The 13,334-nt window shown below is 41.6% G+C and overlaps 1 protein-coding gene across 1 annotated transcript; it reads left to right on the top strand.

The window, feature by feature from the left end:
- Positions 1-1,763: 1,763 nt before the first annotated feature.
- LOC137429774 (serum paraoxonase/arylesterase 2-like) lies at positions 1,764-13,092 on the top strand. The gene is made up of 6 exons (XM_078781018.1): positions 1,764-1,973; positions 6,112-6,247; positions 10,224-10,460; positions 11,881-11,962; positions 12,314-12,436; positions 12,809-13,092. Exons 1-6 carry the CDS (start codon positions 1,799-1,801, stop codon positions 12,971-12,973), a joined length of 918 nt encoding a protein of 305 aa, XP_078637144.1. The 5' UTR covers positions 1,764-1,798; the 3' UTR covers positions 12,974-13,092.
- Positions 13,093-13,334: the final 242 nt, after the last annotated feature.

The raw sequence follows: 13,334 nt of genomic DNA, 5'->3' as shown, positions 1-13,334 counted from the left end.
AGTGGCAGTGATGTTTCACGTTTCAAATTGTGACGTACTGCTGTAGTTTCCAACCTTCCTCGTTTCATAGTGTTGAATGTTACAAGTTGAGTTAAGGATTGCACAGAGACGCCTCCCTTGTTGTTTGCGTTTTGTTTTTGTATGTTTGTACCAGCAAGAATCATTTCCATCAACGCTGCCAATGATGGTGGTGAGTTGTTATATGATTCGTTAACTAGGGATCCATTGAATTGGTATTGCTTTTGCAAAATATCTTTGCGCACAATCTGGGCAGCTCTCATGAGAATGACCGCGTCGTTGTCAGAGCTTTGTCTACAAGCATGCAATAAAGCTTCACCAATGTCCTCTTTGAATGACAGTGCCACTTCATGGTTGCTCTTATGTGCCTCAAGTTGCGGAAGGTGTCTGAGAAGCTTGTCCTTAAGGTGAGTTGAATTAATCCTCTTTGAGATATCACCTCCCAGTTGTGCCAGACGTTCTGTATAAAGCTTTGTGAGATCGGCTAACTTGAAAGTGTAACTGTCATCTGTACACTTCATTTCTTCCAAATAGGCTATCAATTCGGCCAAAGCTACTGATTCTGGTGGCATATTTTCACTTGAACTGGCTTCCTCATTCTTTCTTACAAATGATCTGTATCGAGTGTGGAGAACAGTCATGCACTTCTTGTGATAAACAGCATCTGATGCCGTCATATCACCTACAGACAATCTAGCCAGGAGTTTTGTATCCCTCAATTCTGTTGCCATCAATCGAACATTGGAATCTACATTTTTTGTTGCCGCTCTGTGGACTATTTCTTCATTACTGATAATGCTATCACAAAAGAAACATGTGCTAGCAGTACTCTGTTCAACGGATGGAGATTTGAAACTTGTTCTGAGTCTTTTCTTAACAGGCGAGTAAGTTTCTTCACCAAGTTTAAGGTCTGAACTTTGCTTTCTTTCCCTTGATTCAGCCCTGGCCACACGAGAGCTGCTGCACTGCACATAACAGTTTTTGTGCCATTTGGCAGCATGCGCAGCTAGGGTTTCTGCAATACCGCAACCATCATCTAGTCGGGAAATGTTTATCCCGCAAGGCAAGGCACCTAAATCATTCAATGCCTTGAGATTTTGAGCAAGATTCTCGTAGACGTCTAGACACGACTGATTGCTGCCCTTACGTGCATCTCTTAGTGGTTCATTTTCAGAACGTTTCTGGCAAAGAGCGCAAATGTTCCAGTCTGTTGGCATTGGAATTGTTGACGATGTTTTCTTTGATTTCGACATTGGATCTGAAAGAGAAAAAACATTAAAAAAATAAATTATTGGAATGTCATGTGAATGTTCAGTTCCGGCAGAAAGTGTTAAATTTCACATACAGGGGTATTTTGGGGCGCTGAATTTCCCAAATTTCTACTGCCTTCGACAAAATGACAAACCCATCAGTAGATTTGAGATGCAACAATTTTCCAGTTATCATAATAATGCTCAAATGATTTAACATTATGACATTACCGTACACTGTGCTATTAAAGCAATGAAAACATCGATGTTTGTCTTGGCGGCCATATTGGAATTTAAAATGGCGGCCATACCGTTTGTCAGACATTTCAAATTATTGCATTATTGAACTCAGCATGTCAACATACCCTTGTGTACCAAATTTCAGCGCCACAGGTCATTTAGAACCCAAGATAGGGAATTTCAACATTTCGTCTTGGCGGCCATATTGGAATTCAAGATGGCGGCCGGTCCATTGGTTAGATCTCTTGGATCCGCCAATTTTTGAAATCAGCGCCCCAAAATACCCCTGTATGCGAAATTTCACACTTTCTGCCGGAAATGAACATCTTTTTCACATATCTGCCCCACTATACTGGCTGGACCTGAATGCGGAAGATCCTCAGCCAAAAGCATTTTCTTTATCTTCTGGTTTTGATGCGAGTAATTTCAATCCACACGGAATCAGCTACTTCCTGGAGGATCAAGGTGTGTTGTATAGTTGTTGTTTGGACAAAAGTAAATATCAAATGTGTAAATTTGGACCAGTAATTAAATACAATGGGGTTGATATTGTGTTATGGGGAAACAACAATAGCCATAAGAGGTATCAAACCATCATGCGGTGTCTTCCTTGCCATATACAGTCACGTGAAAAAGTAAGTACACCCCATGTAAAGTTTTGACTTTTTCAACATATTTTAACATACAGCTATTTGATCTTCATTTCAACAATATTGATAGATAAAGGTGATATAATACAACAAATATCATGAAACATTTACATTTTGTAGTCCATTGTATAATTTAAATAAACATAAATGCAAATTTCGCATGTGGAAAAAGTAAGTACACCCTTGGCTCTAATAGGTAGTATTGCCCCTTTTGGCAGAAACAACCTCAAGTAGGCGTTTCTTATAACTGTCTACCAGTCTCTGACATTGGAGAAATTTTTGCCCACTCCTCCATGCAGAATTCTTTAAGCTGTGTGATGTTTGAGGGGTTTCTTGCATGCACAGCTCGTTTCAAATCCCCCCACAACATCTCGATGGGATTTAGATCCGAGCTTTGACTTGGCCATTCCAGAACCCTCCATTTCTTTAGTTTTCAGCCATTCCTTGGTGGATTTACTGGTATGTTTAGGGTCATTGTCATGTTGCAAGCATCTTGCGGTCTGCTCTCAGGCTGAACTTGTTGGGGCGGCCTGGCCTGAACAAGTTGGCAGTTGTTTGGAATCTTCTCCACTTATAGGTGATCTTCCGGACAGTCGAATGATTGATTTCAAATTGTTTGGAGATCTTTTTAAATCCCTTCCCAGACTCGTAGGCATCTATAACCTTCTTTCTGAAGGCCTCAGAGAGCTCTTTTGATCTCTGCATGGTGACGCCGCACACTTCAACAACAAAGAGCAAACCAAACTAAATGTCTGAGGTTTAAATAAGAGAGGTTCCTCCAAGATCCTCTCCAACGATGTTCTTATCATTTGCACCTGAGCTGGTGCACGAGATTCTAATTTTAGGTATTTGAAGTAGTGATAAATGTAGGGGTATACTTACTTTTTCCACATGCGAAATTTGCATTTATGTTTATTTAAATTATACAATGAACTATAAAATGAAAATGTTTCATGATATTTGTTATATTATATCACCTTTATCTATCAATATTGTTGAAATGAAGATCAAATAGCTGTATGTTGAAATATGTTGAAAAAGTCAAAACTTTACATGGGGTGTACTTACTTTTTCACGTGACTGTATAAGAGATGGAATTTGAAGGTAAAAAAAAAAAAAAAACCCCACCTTTAGAGGCCATTTTTCCCCGCAAGCGGGGGTTGGGCTTTTTCGGGGACCGTGGTTGTTGTTGTTTTTCGGTCCCCTTTTTGAAGCAATGTTTTTTTTTTTACGGCCGGATGCCCTTCCTGCCGCCAACCCTTTTTGTCGCCTTTTACGACAAGCAGGGAATTACCAGTGAACTGGTACTCAATTAGCCGACCTCGGAAGGATGACAGGCTGAGTCAACCCCCCTGGCGTTAATTCAGCGATCGACCGGGATTACGAACCCAGGATCCTAGGATCCTAAGCTGGCACCCTAGCCGCTAGCCCAACACCAGGGAATTTGAAGGTAGTTGATATTATATTGTGATATCGTCTTAGTAATGCAAACAGGAGAATCTGTTTTTTAACTCTTGATCCCAGTTGTCCTTGCTTGCATTCTTGTTTCTCACCAATCTGATGTTGTCTTTGCTTGCATTCTTGCTTCTCACCAATCTGATGTTGTCTTCTGAATATCCCTCGGCACCACAAACTGTCAGAAAGCACTGTTGCTTTGCACTGCTCACGACAATCAAATCCCCTTCATGTTATTTTATGGTATCAAACCCTCTGTCAGTATCCTTCTGCCACCTCTCCGAAAGTGCACGTCCTTCCAACACCACCTCTTCTATGTGTCTCCCTCTTTAGCATCCCTCCACTTCATATCCCCTCTTTCAGCATCCCCTGTCACATCATCCTCTCCAAGCTTCCCTCTCACCATATCCCCTCTCACCTTCCTCCCCAATCCTGTACGGGTCGCCACTCCGATGCAGGATACCGAATGGCTCATTAGTCCCAGCAAGCTGGCACTCATTTTACCAACCTCGGAAGGATGACAGGCTGAGTCAACGCACCTGATGTTAATTCAACGGCATGACAGGGGCTTGGACTCAGGACCCTGAGATCCTGATAAGGTGGCTACCTTAACCATTAAGCAAACACCAGGCTTAGGGAGCAGGTGTACTGGTTTCAAAATGATGCATGTACGTTGCCTTTTTACCGCACCAACATTTGAACTTAATTGGGATCCTTTGGAGGAATAAATTCGGGTTAATTCTAATATGAACAAGTGTTATGCCTAGGTCCCCCGTCAGTGAAGTGATGCGAGTTGACAGTGGAAGACGCAAGGCGGCCATCTTGGATTTTGACGTGGCGACCCAATTTTCAATAGCGTTCTCCCTTATGCGTAGATACACCCACACACCAGATTAGAAGTTGGTACTTCGATTATTTTTCAAGATATTCCGCTCACAAGGTTCAGACATACATGGCGGCGGCCATCTTGGATTTTGACGTGGCGGCCCAATTTTCAATAGGGTTCTTCCTTATGCCTAGATACACCCACACACCAGATTATAAGTTGGTGCTTCGCTTATTTTTCAAGATATTTCGCTCACAAGGTTCAGACATATATATGGTGGTGGCCATCTTGGATTTTGACGTGGCGACCCATTTTTCAATAGCGTTCTTCCTTATGCCGAGATACACCCACACACCAAATTAGAAGTTGGTACTCGCTTATTTTTCAAGATATTCATCTCACAAGGTTCAGACATACATGGCGGTGGCCATCTTGGATTTTGACGTGGCGACCCAATTTTCAATAGCGTTCTTCCGTGTGCCTAGACACAACGACACACCAGATTATAAGTTGGTACTTCGCTTCTTTTTCAAGATATTTCGCTCACAAAGTTCAGACATATATATGGTGGTGGCCATCTTGGATTTCTACCTGGCGACCCAATTTTCAATAGCGTTCTTCCTTTTCCCGAGATACACCCACAAACCAAATTAGAAGTTGGTACTTCGCCTATTTTTAAAGATATTCATCTCACAAGGTTCAAACATACATGGCGGCGGCCATCTTGCTTTTTGACGTGGCGACCCAATTTTAAACAGCCTTCTTGCTTGTGCCTAGATACACCCACACACCAGATTAGAAGTTGGTACTTCGCTTATTTTTCAAGATATTCAGCTCACAAGGTTCAGACATACATGGCATCAGACATACATGGCGGTGGCCATCTTGGATTTTGACGTGGGTTGCACCCACACCAAATTCGAATGCGCTCCTTCACTTACGCACGCCCGCTCGCACACACGCACGGTCGGACGGACGGATGGACGGACGGAGGGGAAAACCATAGTCCCCCTTTCGCTCCGCGGTGCGACGGGGGACAATAACCGACATGTTTTACACCGTTCGGGGTCTAAAGCACATTCTCTGCTTAAGTGCAGCTTTGTTCTAAATTACTACAAGCATGGTCATCCTTGAGGTGAGATCTGCTTCGAAGTCTAATGTCTCTGCATCAGCTGTGGTTGTGGTTGAGGGGTTGGCTTGGGGCCATACACGTGACAGCACTATTACATGACAATTATGTAGATCTTTATTTATTTATCATAACGCTACGTTTCTGGCTTGCCATTGGTCGAGTAAATACAAATGAAAGCTGACAGCAGCGACCAATAACAAATGACATTCGTGCTAGTCTGAGGAGCACAGGTTGATGAAGCAATATGATAGAACCAATGGCGTTTCCTGGTGTGGATGTGAAACTCAAAAATACAATTGCAGATGTGCTGCTCCATTTCTAAATGGATTAATTGCTGTTCTCTGCTGGGGTAAAAGCCAATGTTTTCTTGAACGAATTTGGTGTAAAATTGGGGGAAGAAGTCAAATATTTTCCAATGCCACTCATTCCTAAACAGAAATCCCACCCAACGCAATTTGTAAGAATGAGATAGAAATAAAAAATATTCAAGCAGTGTTAAGATTTGAAATTTTAGTTTCATTCACCTGTGTCTGGGAATAGATGACTACTCAGAAGGAGCACACCTCTTCGTGGTGAACCACCCATTTCAAAAGAGCCAGGTGGAAATTTTTGAGATTGATTTTGAATTCAACATGTTGATGCATCAAAAGACAATTAAAGATGAACTGCTGCACCAGTACGTACTCTGTTGTAATACCAATTGTACACTCAGTTTTAGTACACCACAAAGTACCTTTTAAAAGAATAGTCCATTGTGTGCCAGTGTATCTGGACAAATTCTAAGTTCCTCCTTTGATCTGCATGACACAGTATATCATTGGCATAACCATTCCTTCAAAGTGATTCAAGCAGTAGACCAATTCATAATTGAATTCTGGTTAAGTATGCAAACCAAATACAATAGATGTGAATGAAAAATCGATGTTTTTCATGTGGACAAGGCAACAATGCGACAATCATATCAAACGGTAATCATGATGAAACACACGGAATCTATGAGACGACACATTTATGGTAAAAGCTTGAGCACTACACTTCACTGAGCACTACAAAAGGAGTGAATTCAAACAAATACGAGTACAATGATCGCACAGTTTTACACCAAACAATACAAATCGGTTTCAATGATAAAAAATATCCCCTAGCTCACATATCAAGGAATGATCAGAAACAACTGTCGAAAAGAGTAGTCAATCAACCTGAGCTCTCCAATGGCAGGTGCTTCAGACCTTGGATTGTACAGCTGGCAAACATGTTCTAATGCCTCATATATGTCATCCGAATTGTTGACAGTTGCACCAAGATCCGTGAAGGCAGGAAAGACACCGGAATCGGATTCCAAGAATGGGAGCTTTCCTTTTCCTGTGAAGGAACCAGTGAGGTCTGCAGTCTGCACCAGGAAAGGAGTGCACAGTGGCTGCTTTCTCAGGTCGAGGCCCTCCGCAATTTTTTTTTTGAGGAATGGAATGCTTCTGCCTTGCATCACAAAGGAGGAAGCTGGGTAATGACATTTGATATCTTCTTAGCAGCAGTGGTGAAAACAGTGGTATCTGTTGAGTACAGATATCGATGTGGGATGCAACTCGCCTTTCTATTTTGACTGGTATGTTCAATTTCAGGCAGAAATGTCCCCGAGCTCACATATCAGGCTTGTCCAGCAATGAAGGGAATCAGACTTGTTATCAATACTTCGATACCATGCTATCACAACACGCCTCTCATTTTCCATCATCCTGACTGTAATTGTTTTCTTAGTCTTAACAAATGGATGTCAAGATCTCTACAACAATTGAGAGCCGTTGGCTTATCCAAGGCTTGTACCTCTGCCATTCCATCAGCAATTACCATTTTCATCGTAATGTGTGATGCCAGTGCTAGCGTATCCTGCCCATCCACTTCCATATCTTGTTTTTCATTATTCAGAGGCTTCTAAGATTCATCATATTTCTCTTGCCAGGAGAGTGCTGCATGTTTCCATCAGCTGAGAAAAAGGGAACATGGAATGATAGAGAACTCATACCTGGCAATGTTTCGCTTCAAATCTGTCTGGTTTCCAACGTGAAGCAATAAGCATCCAGGGAAACAATCATGTCTTCCATCAGTTCCATCACTACTGTTTCCTGCAATTTCACTTTCACAAGCTCAGACTTCATAAGCTTCGATGCATCTTGAAAGTTTTCAGTTGAACTTTCTTCATTGGAGCTTCACAAGTTTTATAGAGAATTTCCTTTTACATTTTCTTGTCTTCTATTTATTTCAGGGAAAGATTCCTTTCCGCATTGTTTTTTCTCTTTTATAGAATGGAAAACTTCTTGTTAGTTTATCGGGGAATCCACTAGATCCTGACGACTGCCTTCCTGGCCAACCAAATACTTGGAAAATTAGTTTTAAGGTGCCAACCTTTTGTTTTACTTTGCCCTCTGTAATACTTAAGGAAAAATAAACTATGTACTGCTGTTACTCCAACCACTGTAAACATAATCTATACTCTAAAATTGAATTTATATATTTCTTCATATATTTCTTTGTTATTTTATTCATTCATACATGCTGCAAAAACTAAAAACCACTGAACCAAATCCAACCAAATTTTGCATGTTGCCTTAGGGTACTCCAAGTATGATTTCTGTCTGGGTAGCATATCTGGGAGAGGGGGTTCAAAGTGAGGGGAAGACCCCAATTCTCTCGATGTAAATGTGTATCGTATAGCGCCACCGGGTGGTAGCTGGTATTACAAATCATCTTGCATAAAGAAAGTTTAAGCAACTTAATAATATGCATTACGTTGATGTTGAAATCTGAGTTGGAATAATTCTAAATTTCCAAAACATTTCATTTCACTCATTTTAAGTGGAGGTTAAAACCAAAGCAAACAAATACTGAGCTTCACAGTGAAGCGGAGGTGATGTTTTTTTTCTTTCTTGTCATATTCGAGGGCCGTACCAAAAATCATGAATATCAGTGGATTCCACATTTTTGTGCCGAATATAAAAGAACACAAGTTATTAGCAACACTTATCCATCTTTCCACTCCAATATAAACACTGGTGCATGCACACCACTGGTGTTCCCACAATCCATTGTAACAAAATGGCTGTCTATGACATTTCGCTTTGCCAACATACAGTGATTGAATTCCTCCTGAAGAAGAATAACTCAGCTGGAATTTTTTCTAGCTGATTGATTCAGGTGTACAGAGATGCCTGCATGGGCAGTAGCAGTGTCAGAAGGTGGGTGAAGCACTTCAAAGACGGAAGCCACGCTATGGTCAGCCGAGAAGCACCACGATTGAATGCAACGAGCAAAGGTTGATGCCCTCATTAGTGAGGACCGAAGGGTGATTGTTAGGGGGATTGCAGCGCAGCTTGGCAATGGACACCATGCTGTACAGCAGATGATAGCGGCCCAGGGATATTGCAAAGCTTGTTCCTGTTGGGTTCCCCGTTTGCTTACGGAGGAACACAAAACACACGAATGGATGTGTCATCACAGTGGGTTTAACCACATGCTGCTGAGGGCAATGACTTCCTGTTCCGTATTGTGACTGGTGATGAAAGCTGGTTCCACCATTTTGACCCAGAAACCGAGCAGCAAAGAATGGAATGGCATAAACTCCACATCTCCAAAAAAAGAAGGCAAAAGAGTACCCTCTGTCGGCAAAAATGAGTACCCTTATGGGAACCGTCTTCTGAAATTGAAGGGTGAGACATACTGGTTGAGGGATGCATACTAGTTGATTTCCTGCCAAAAGAGGAAACCAACAACACAGCTCACTGTGTTCAGATGCTCAAGCAACTGAAAAATGCAATTCAGGAAAAGCACTTGATGAAAGAAAGCCGTCATCTTTCAACATGACAACGCCAGACCTAGACCTCACACTGCGCATCTGACATTGGAGGAAATCTCAAAGAATGGAGGAACCCCCCTCCCATACAGCCGGACCTGGTCCCTGTGGACTACAATCTGTTTGAGCCCTCGGAAGATCACATGACAGGCCAGCACTATTAAAATGACGGGACACTCCAGATAGCCATGGGTAGATGGCTGCGACATCTTGGAACAACATCCAACATCTTGGAACGTCTTCCACAGTGGGATTTTTAAGCTTGTGCAGCACTGGCAGAAATACGTGGATCGTCCTGGAGATTTTGTAGAAAAGTAATGGGGTATGTCCAGTTACTATTGACAATATCAGTTTTTTTGCATGTACCATTATTTTACCGTACAAAAAAACGTGCTCACGACTTTCGGTGTGGCCCTCGTATAAGCAGCAAGGATGGCTAATGAAGATGGGTGGCAGGGTGGCCTAGGCCCTAGAGGTCTGCACCCTTGGCTCTCAGCTGTCTAGCTGAGGATATCGAATACTGTACTCACCAATAAATAATTCCCTGTGATTGGATGTGTGCACAAATGGGTACAACAGGTGGGAATAGTTGGAAAACTTTGACTACAACGGAGCCTATAATCAAGTTGTGGCTGGTTCCATTGTGGTTTAAAAAGCATGAAGCTACAATCATAAAATCAAAGTAGTTGTGCGCACACGTGTGCCTGTCTCTCATGTTTTTCAGATCAGTTAAGTCACCTTATGTTTGTTATGTAATTAAAACGAAATTACTCTGACTCAATCCCATTTTTCTTTCTCTTTTGAACAGTGTCAATGATGTGGTTGCAATCACACCAACCAGCTTTTATGGTACAAACGACCACTACAGTGATGGAACCATGTTGTTTGAAGTGTTGTTGCCTCTTAAATTGTCTGATGTGGTCTTCTACAACTCGACCACCACAGTAATCGTTAAGACAGGATTTGGATTTGCAAATGGAATCAGTCACCAGATGGAAAGTGAGTTACCACCACTCTCCAACCTCGATCACGTGCTTGTTCCTTTGTTTCCATCTGAAGCCCTTGCCTTGCGAGGCCATATGTTGCTATCCTCCTCACCCTTCCTTTATGATCCACACACTAAGCACCAATCCAATATCAGCTCGATCTTTGTTCTTATGTAACGTGTTGAAGGCCTGATTGGGTGCTGGCTACAACATTACTTGCAGAGCTATACCTATGCACAAACATAATACAATCATATTTCTATTGTTCCACTCAAACAGGTTAATTCATCAAGTTGTGTGTGCCGTCCCTCAGATGGATGATAAACTCATCTCATTTCTTGAAGAGTTGAACTTATAAAATGGGTGTCCAGATGTCTTTCCGTCCGTCAACTTTTTGCGATTCTTGCTACTCATCCCTTATCTCTCAGCTGATCGTTCTGAAACTTGACACGTGAATACAATACAGTAGCCCGCACAATCGCTCACATTTCAATTTTTTGATATCAGATCATGGGGGCTACCAGGGAGGTTAACCCCCCAACTTTGAATCCCTACTTGTCCCTTGTGTACCAATTAATTGCTCTAAAATCTGATGCAGTCCTACTCGATGGTTCGCAGGATCGACTGGTCTTAGATTTTCTGATTTCGTATTTTTCGAATTTGGGTCATCGGGGCTCCCGGGGAGGGGGGCTGAGGGGAGGTTACCCCCTGAAACTTCAGATCCCTACTCGTCCCTTATTTACCAACTGATTGCTCTGAAACCCGATACAGCCCTTCTACTGGATGGTCCACAGTATCGCTTGGTCTTCGATTTTTCGATTTAGGAACAGGGAGCTCCCAGAGGGTTACCGCAAATCAGCAGAGGCCTGAATTACCACGCCAAGAGATGAGTGTCAGTCCAATTTTTTGCCTATTTTTTTTTTAGTATATCCTATACAGCCCTTGGCTGCTGGTTGCATCATTGCTGGGAGCACAACAATGCTGCTGATGCAATGCCACCAGTTTCAATTTAGCTGGTACTCATTTTGCGAACCTCGGAAGGATGACAGGCTGAGTCAACCCACCTGGTGATATTTAATGGGACACGACCGGAGCTCAAACTCAAGACTCTAAGATCTTAAGCCAGCCACCTTAACTAAAAACCAAGACCAGGCTTAGCATGCCACATGACGATGATGATGATTGCTAATGTAGCCACAACAATGTTCTCAGCATTAACAATTGCGTAACACACAATGCTATTGGAGGCTCTTGAAGGCTCAAATGAACTAATTTGGCACAGACTGACACGGCACAATAATCTAAAACCATACAACTCTGTGGAACTCTTAAGACAACTTGTGGGTATGAAGTTTAACAAATGGGGTGTGGACAAATTAATTTAAATAGGAATATGAAAATACATGCAAAATAGGCCAAACTTCTTGTATCTTGAATTTCCTCACATTATGTGTTATGTTATGTTTTGTGTGGGTGAAGATATGTTTACGTGAGTGACATGAAGACTTCAGAGATACATGTTTTTCGAAAAAATGAGGATTTCACATTGGAGCCAGAAAGGGTAAGTTAATCCAAATTATGTTTGTGCTTAATAATTGAAGTTTTATACTTGCTGTTATGTCAAACTGTTTAATCAAAGAGATCAAATGTGTACGTGTGATAGATCAAACATCTCTCAATAATAAATATGTTGCTGATCGTGTGTTCCACAGAAACGAAATGATATAAACTCAAAAATTGCTGATGTCATTGGAACAATAAATTAGTCACTGGAAGCTTTTAAACCCTCACACATTTTGCCCATGTCAATATGAGTAATAACTCTAGTTTATTATCATAATTTGGTGTTTGGCAAAACTTTTGATGATGACTCCTGGTTTGCAAGCTCTACATGTACTTTGTTAATTTGTAGATCATTGCATTGAACACTCACCCTGACAACATTGAAGTTGATCGGACTACCGGAGACCTCTGGATTGGTTGTTCTCCAGAGTTATGGAAGCTCGTATTTGCAGTGGATGTGATCTCCTCAGAGGTAGGTAGCTACTATTGCTCAGGAATTTGGAACAATGATATGGAAAATAACAGCTGGGGGGGGGGAATGGAATAACAGATAGTGGAGGGCCACTATTCAAAATTATTTATATATCCTGATACAGGGCTGACCAATGTTCCCCATTTGAAATCTCTGATTGAAACACATTTTACATATTCCTGGAAATAAGAAAACCACCAATGAAGGATAACATGATATGCTTTGCCGTGTGTGGCCTGTGCTTCACCAGGATAGCAGTTTATGAATTCTGATCATTTAGAAAATGAGCGCAAGACTCAAAACTCATCAGCATGAAAGTATTATTTTTGCTTATCATTCTTTCTCTTACTTGTGAAAAATAATTGCGTGCAGGTCCTGCATATCGAAAATGCCTCGTCATTGGAACCGACAGTAACATCAGTCTATGCAAACAACGGTTCGGTGCTACAAGGAACCAGTTCAGCTGCAAGACATGGCCACCACTTGCTCTTGGGAACCATTATTCACCGCACAATGCTCTGCACTTTAGCAGAATGAGTTTTGTACATCTCATAAGCATTGGGTGATGGGAGCCAATTACACAAGTTACACAATTTTATGGAAATAATTGGTGATGGTGAGACGTTGAAAGACAATAAAAGGATATTTAAAATGATGGACTTTTGTAGGGTTAATGCTAACCTCTGTAACCAACTTGCTTGAGGCAGTTCCAGGACCAATGACATTCCATTGTAAAATTTTGTAAAATATACAGCTGTAAATCCATGCTGGGGGGTTCAAAGACATCAGGCTTTGGAAAAAAAAAAAAAATCCAAACCTAGAATGGCACTCAGTAGAGCAGATACCTCTGCCAGGCTGAACAGTTTCCATTTTGTATCCATCCCACTGATAGGCTGTA

This window comes from Myxine glutinosa, chromosome 6, assembly GCF_964187855.1.
Source record: "Myxine glutinosa chromosome 6, kmMyxGlut1.1, whole genome shotgun sequence".
Taxonomy (NCBI): Eukaryota; Metazoa; Chordata; class Myxini; order Myxiniformes; family Myxinidae; genus Myxine; species Myxine glutinosa.
The sequence above is the reverse complement of the archived record's forward strand: the minus strand, read 5'-3'. Positions and strand labels throughout refer to the sequence as shown.

What these genes read in the sequence shown, in the direction of transcription:
- LOC137429774 (XM_078781018.1), top strand. Translation starts at nt 1,799, where the DNA reads ATGCGAAATTTCACACTTTCTGCCGGAAATGAACATCTTTTTCACATA. An exon ending in AAAGATGAACTGCTGCACCA is followed by an intron (nt 6,248 to 10,223) that starts GTACGTACTCTG and finishes TCTTTTGAACAG; the next exon opens with TGTCAATGATGTGGTTGCAA. An exon ending in TCACATTGGAGCCAGAAAGG is followed by an intron (nt 11,963 to 12,313) that starts GTAAGTTAATCC and finishes GTTAATTTGTAG; the next exon opens with ATCATTGCATTGAACACTCA.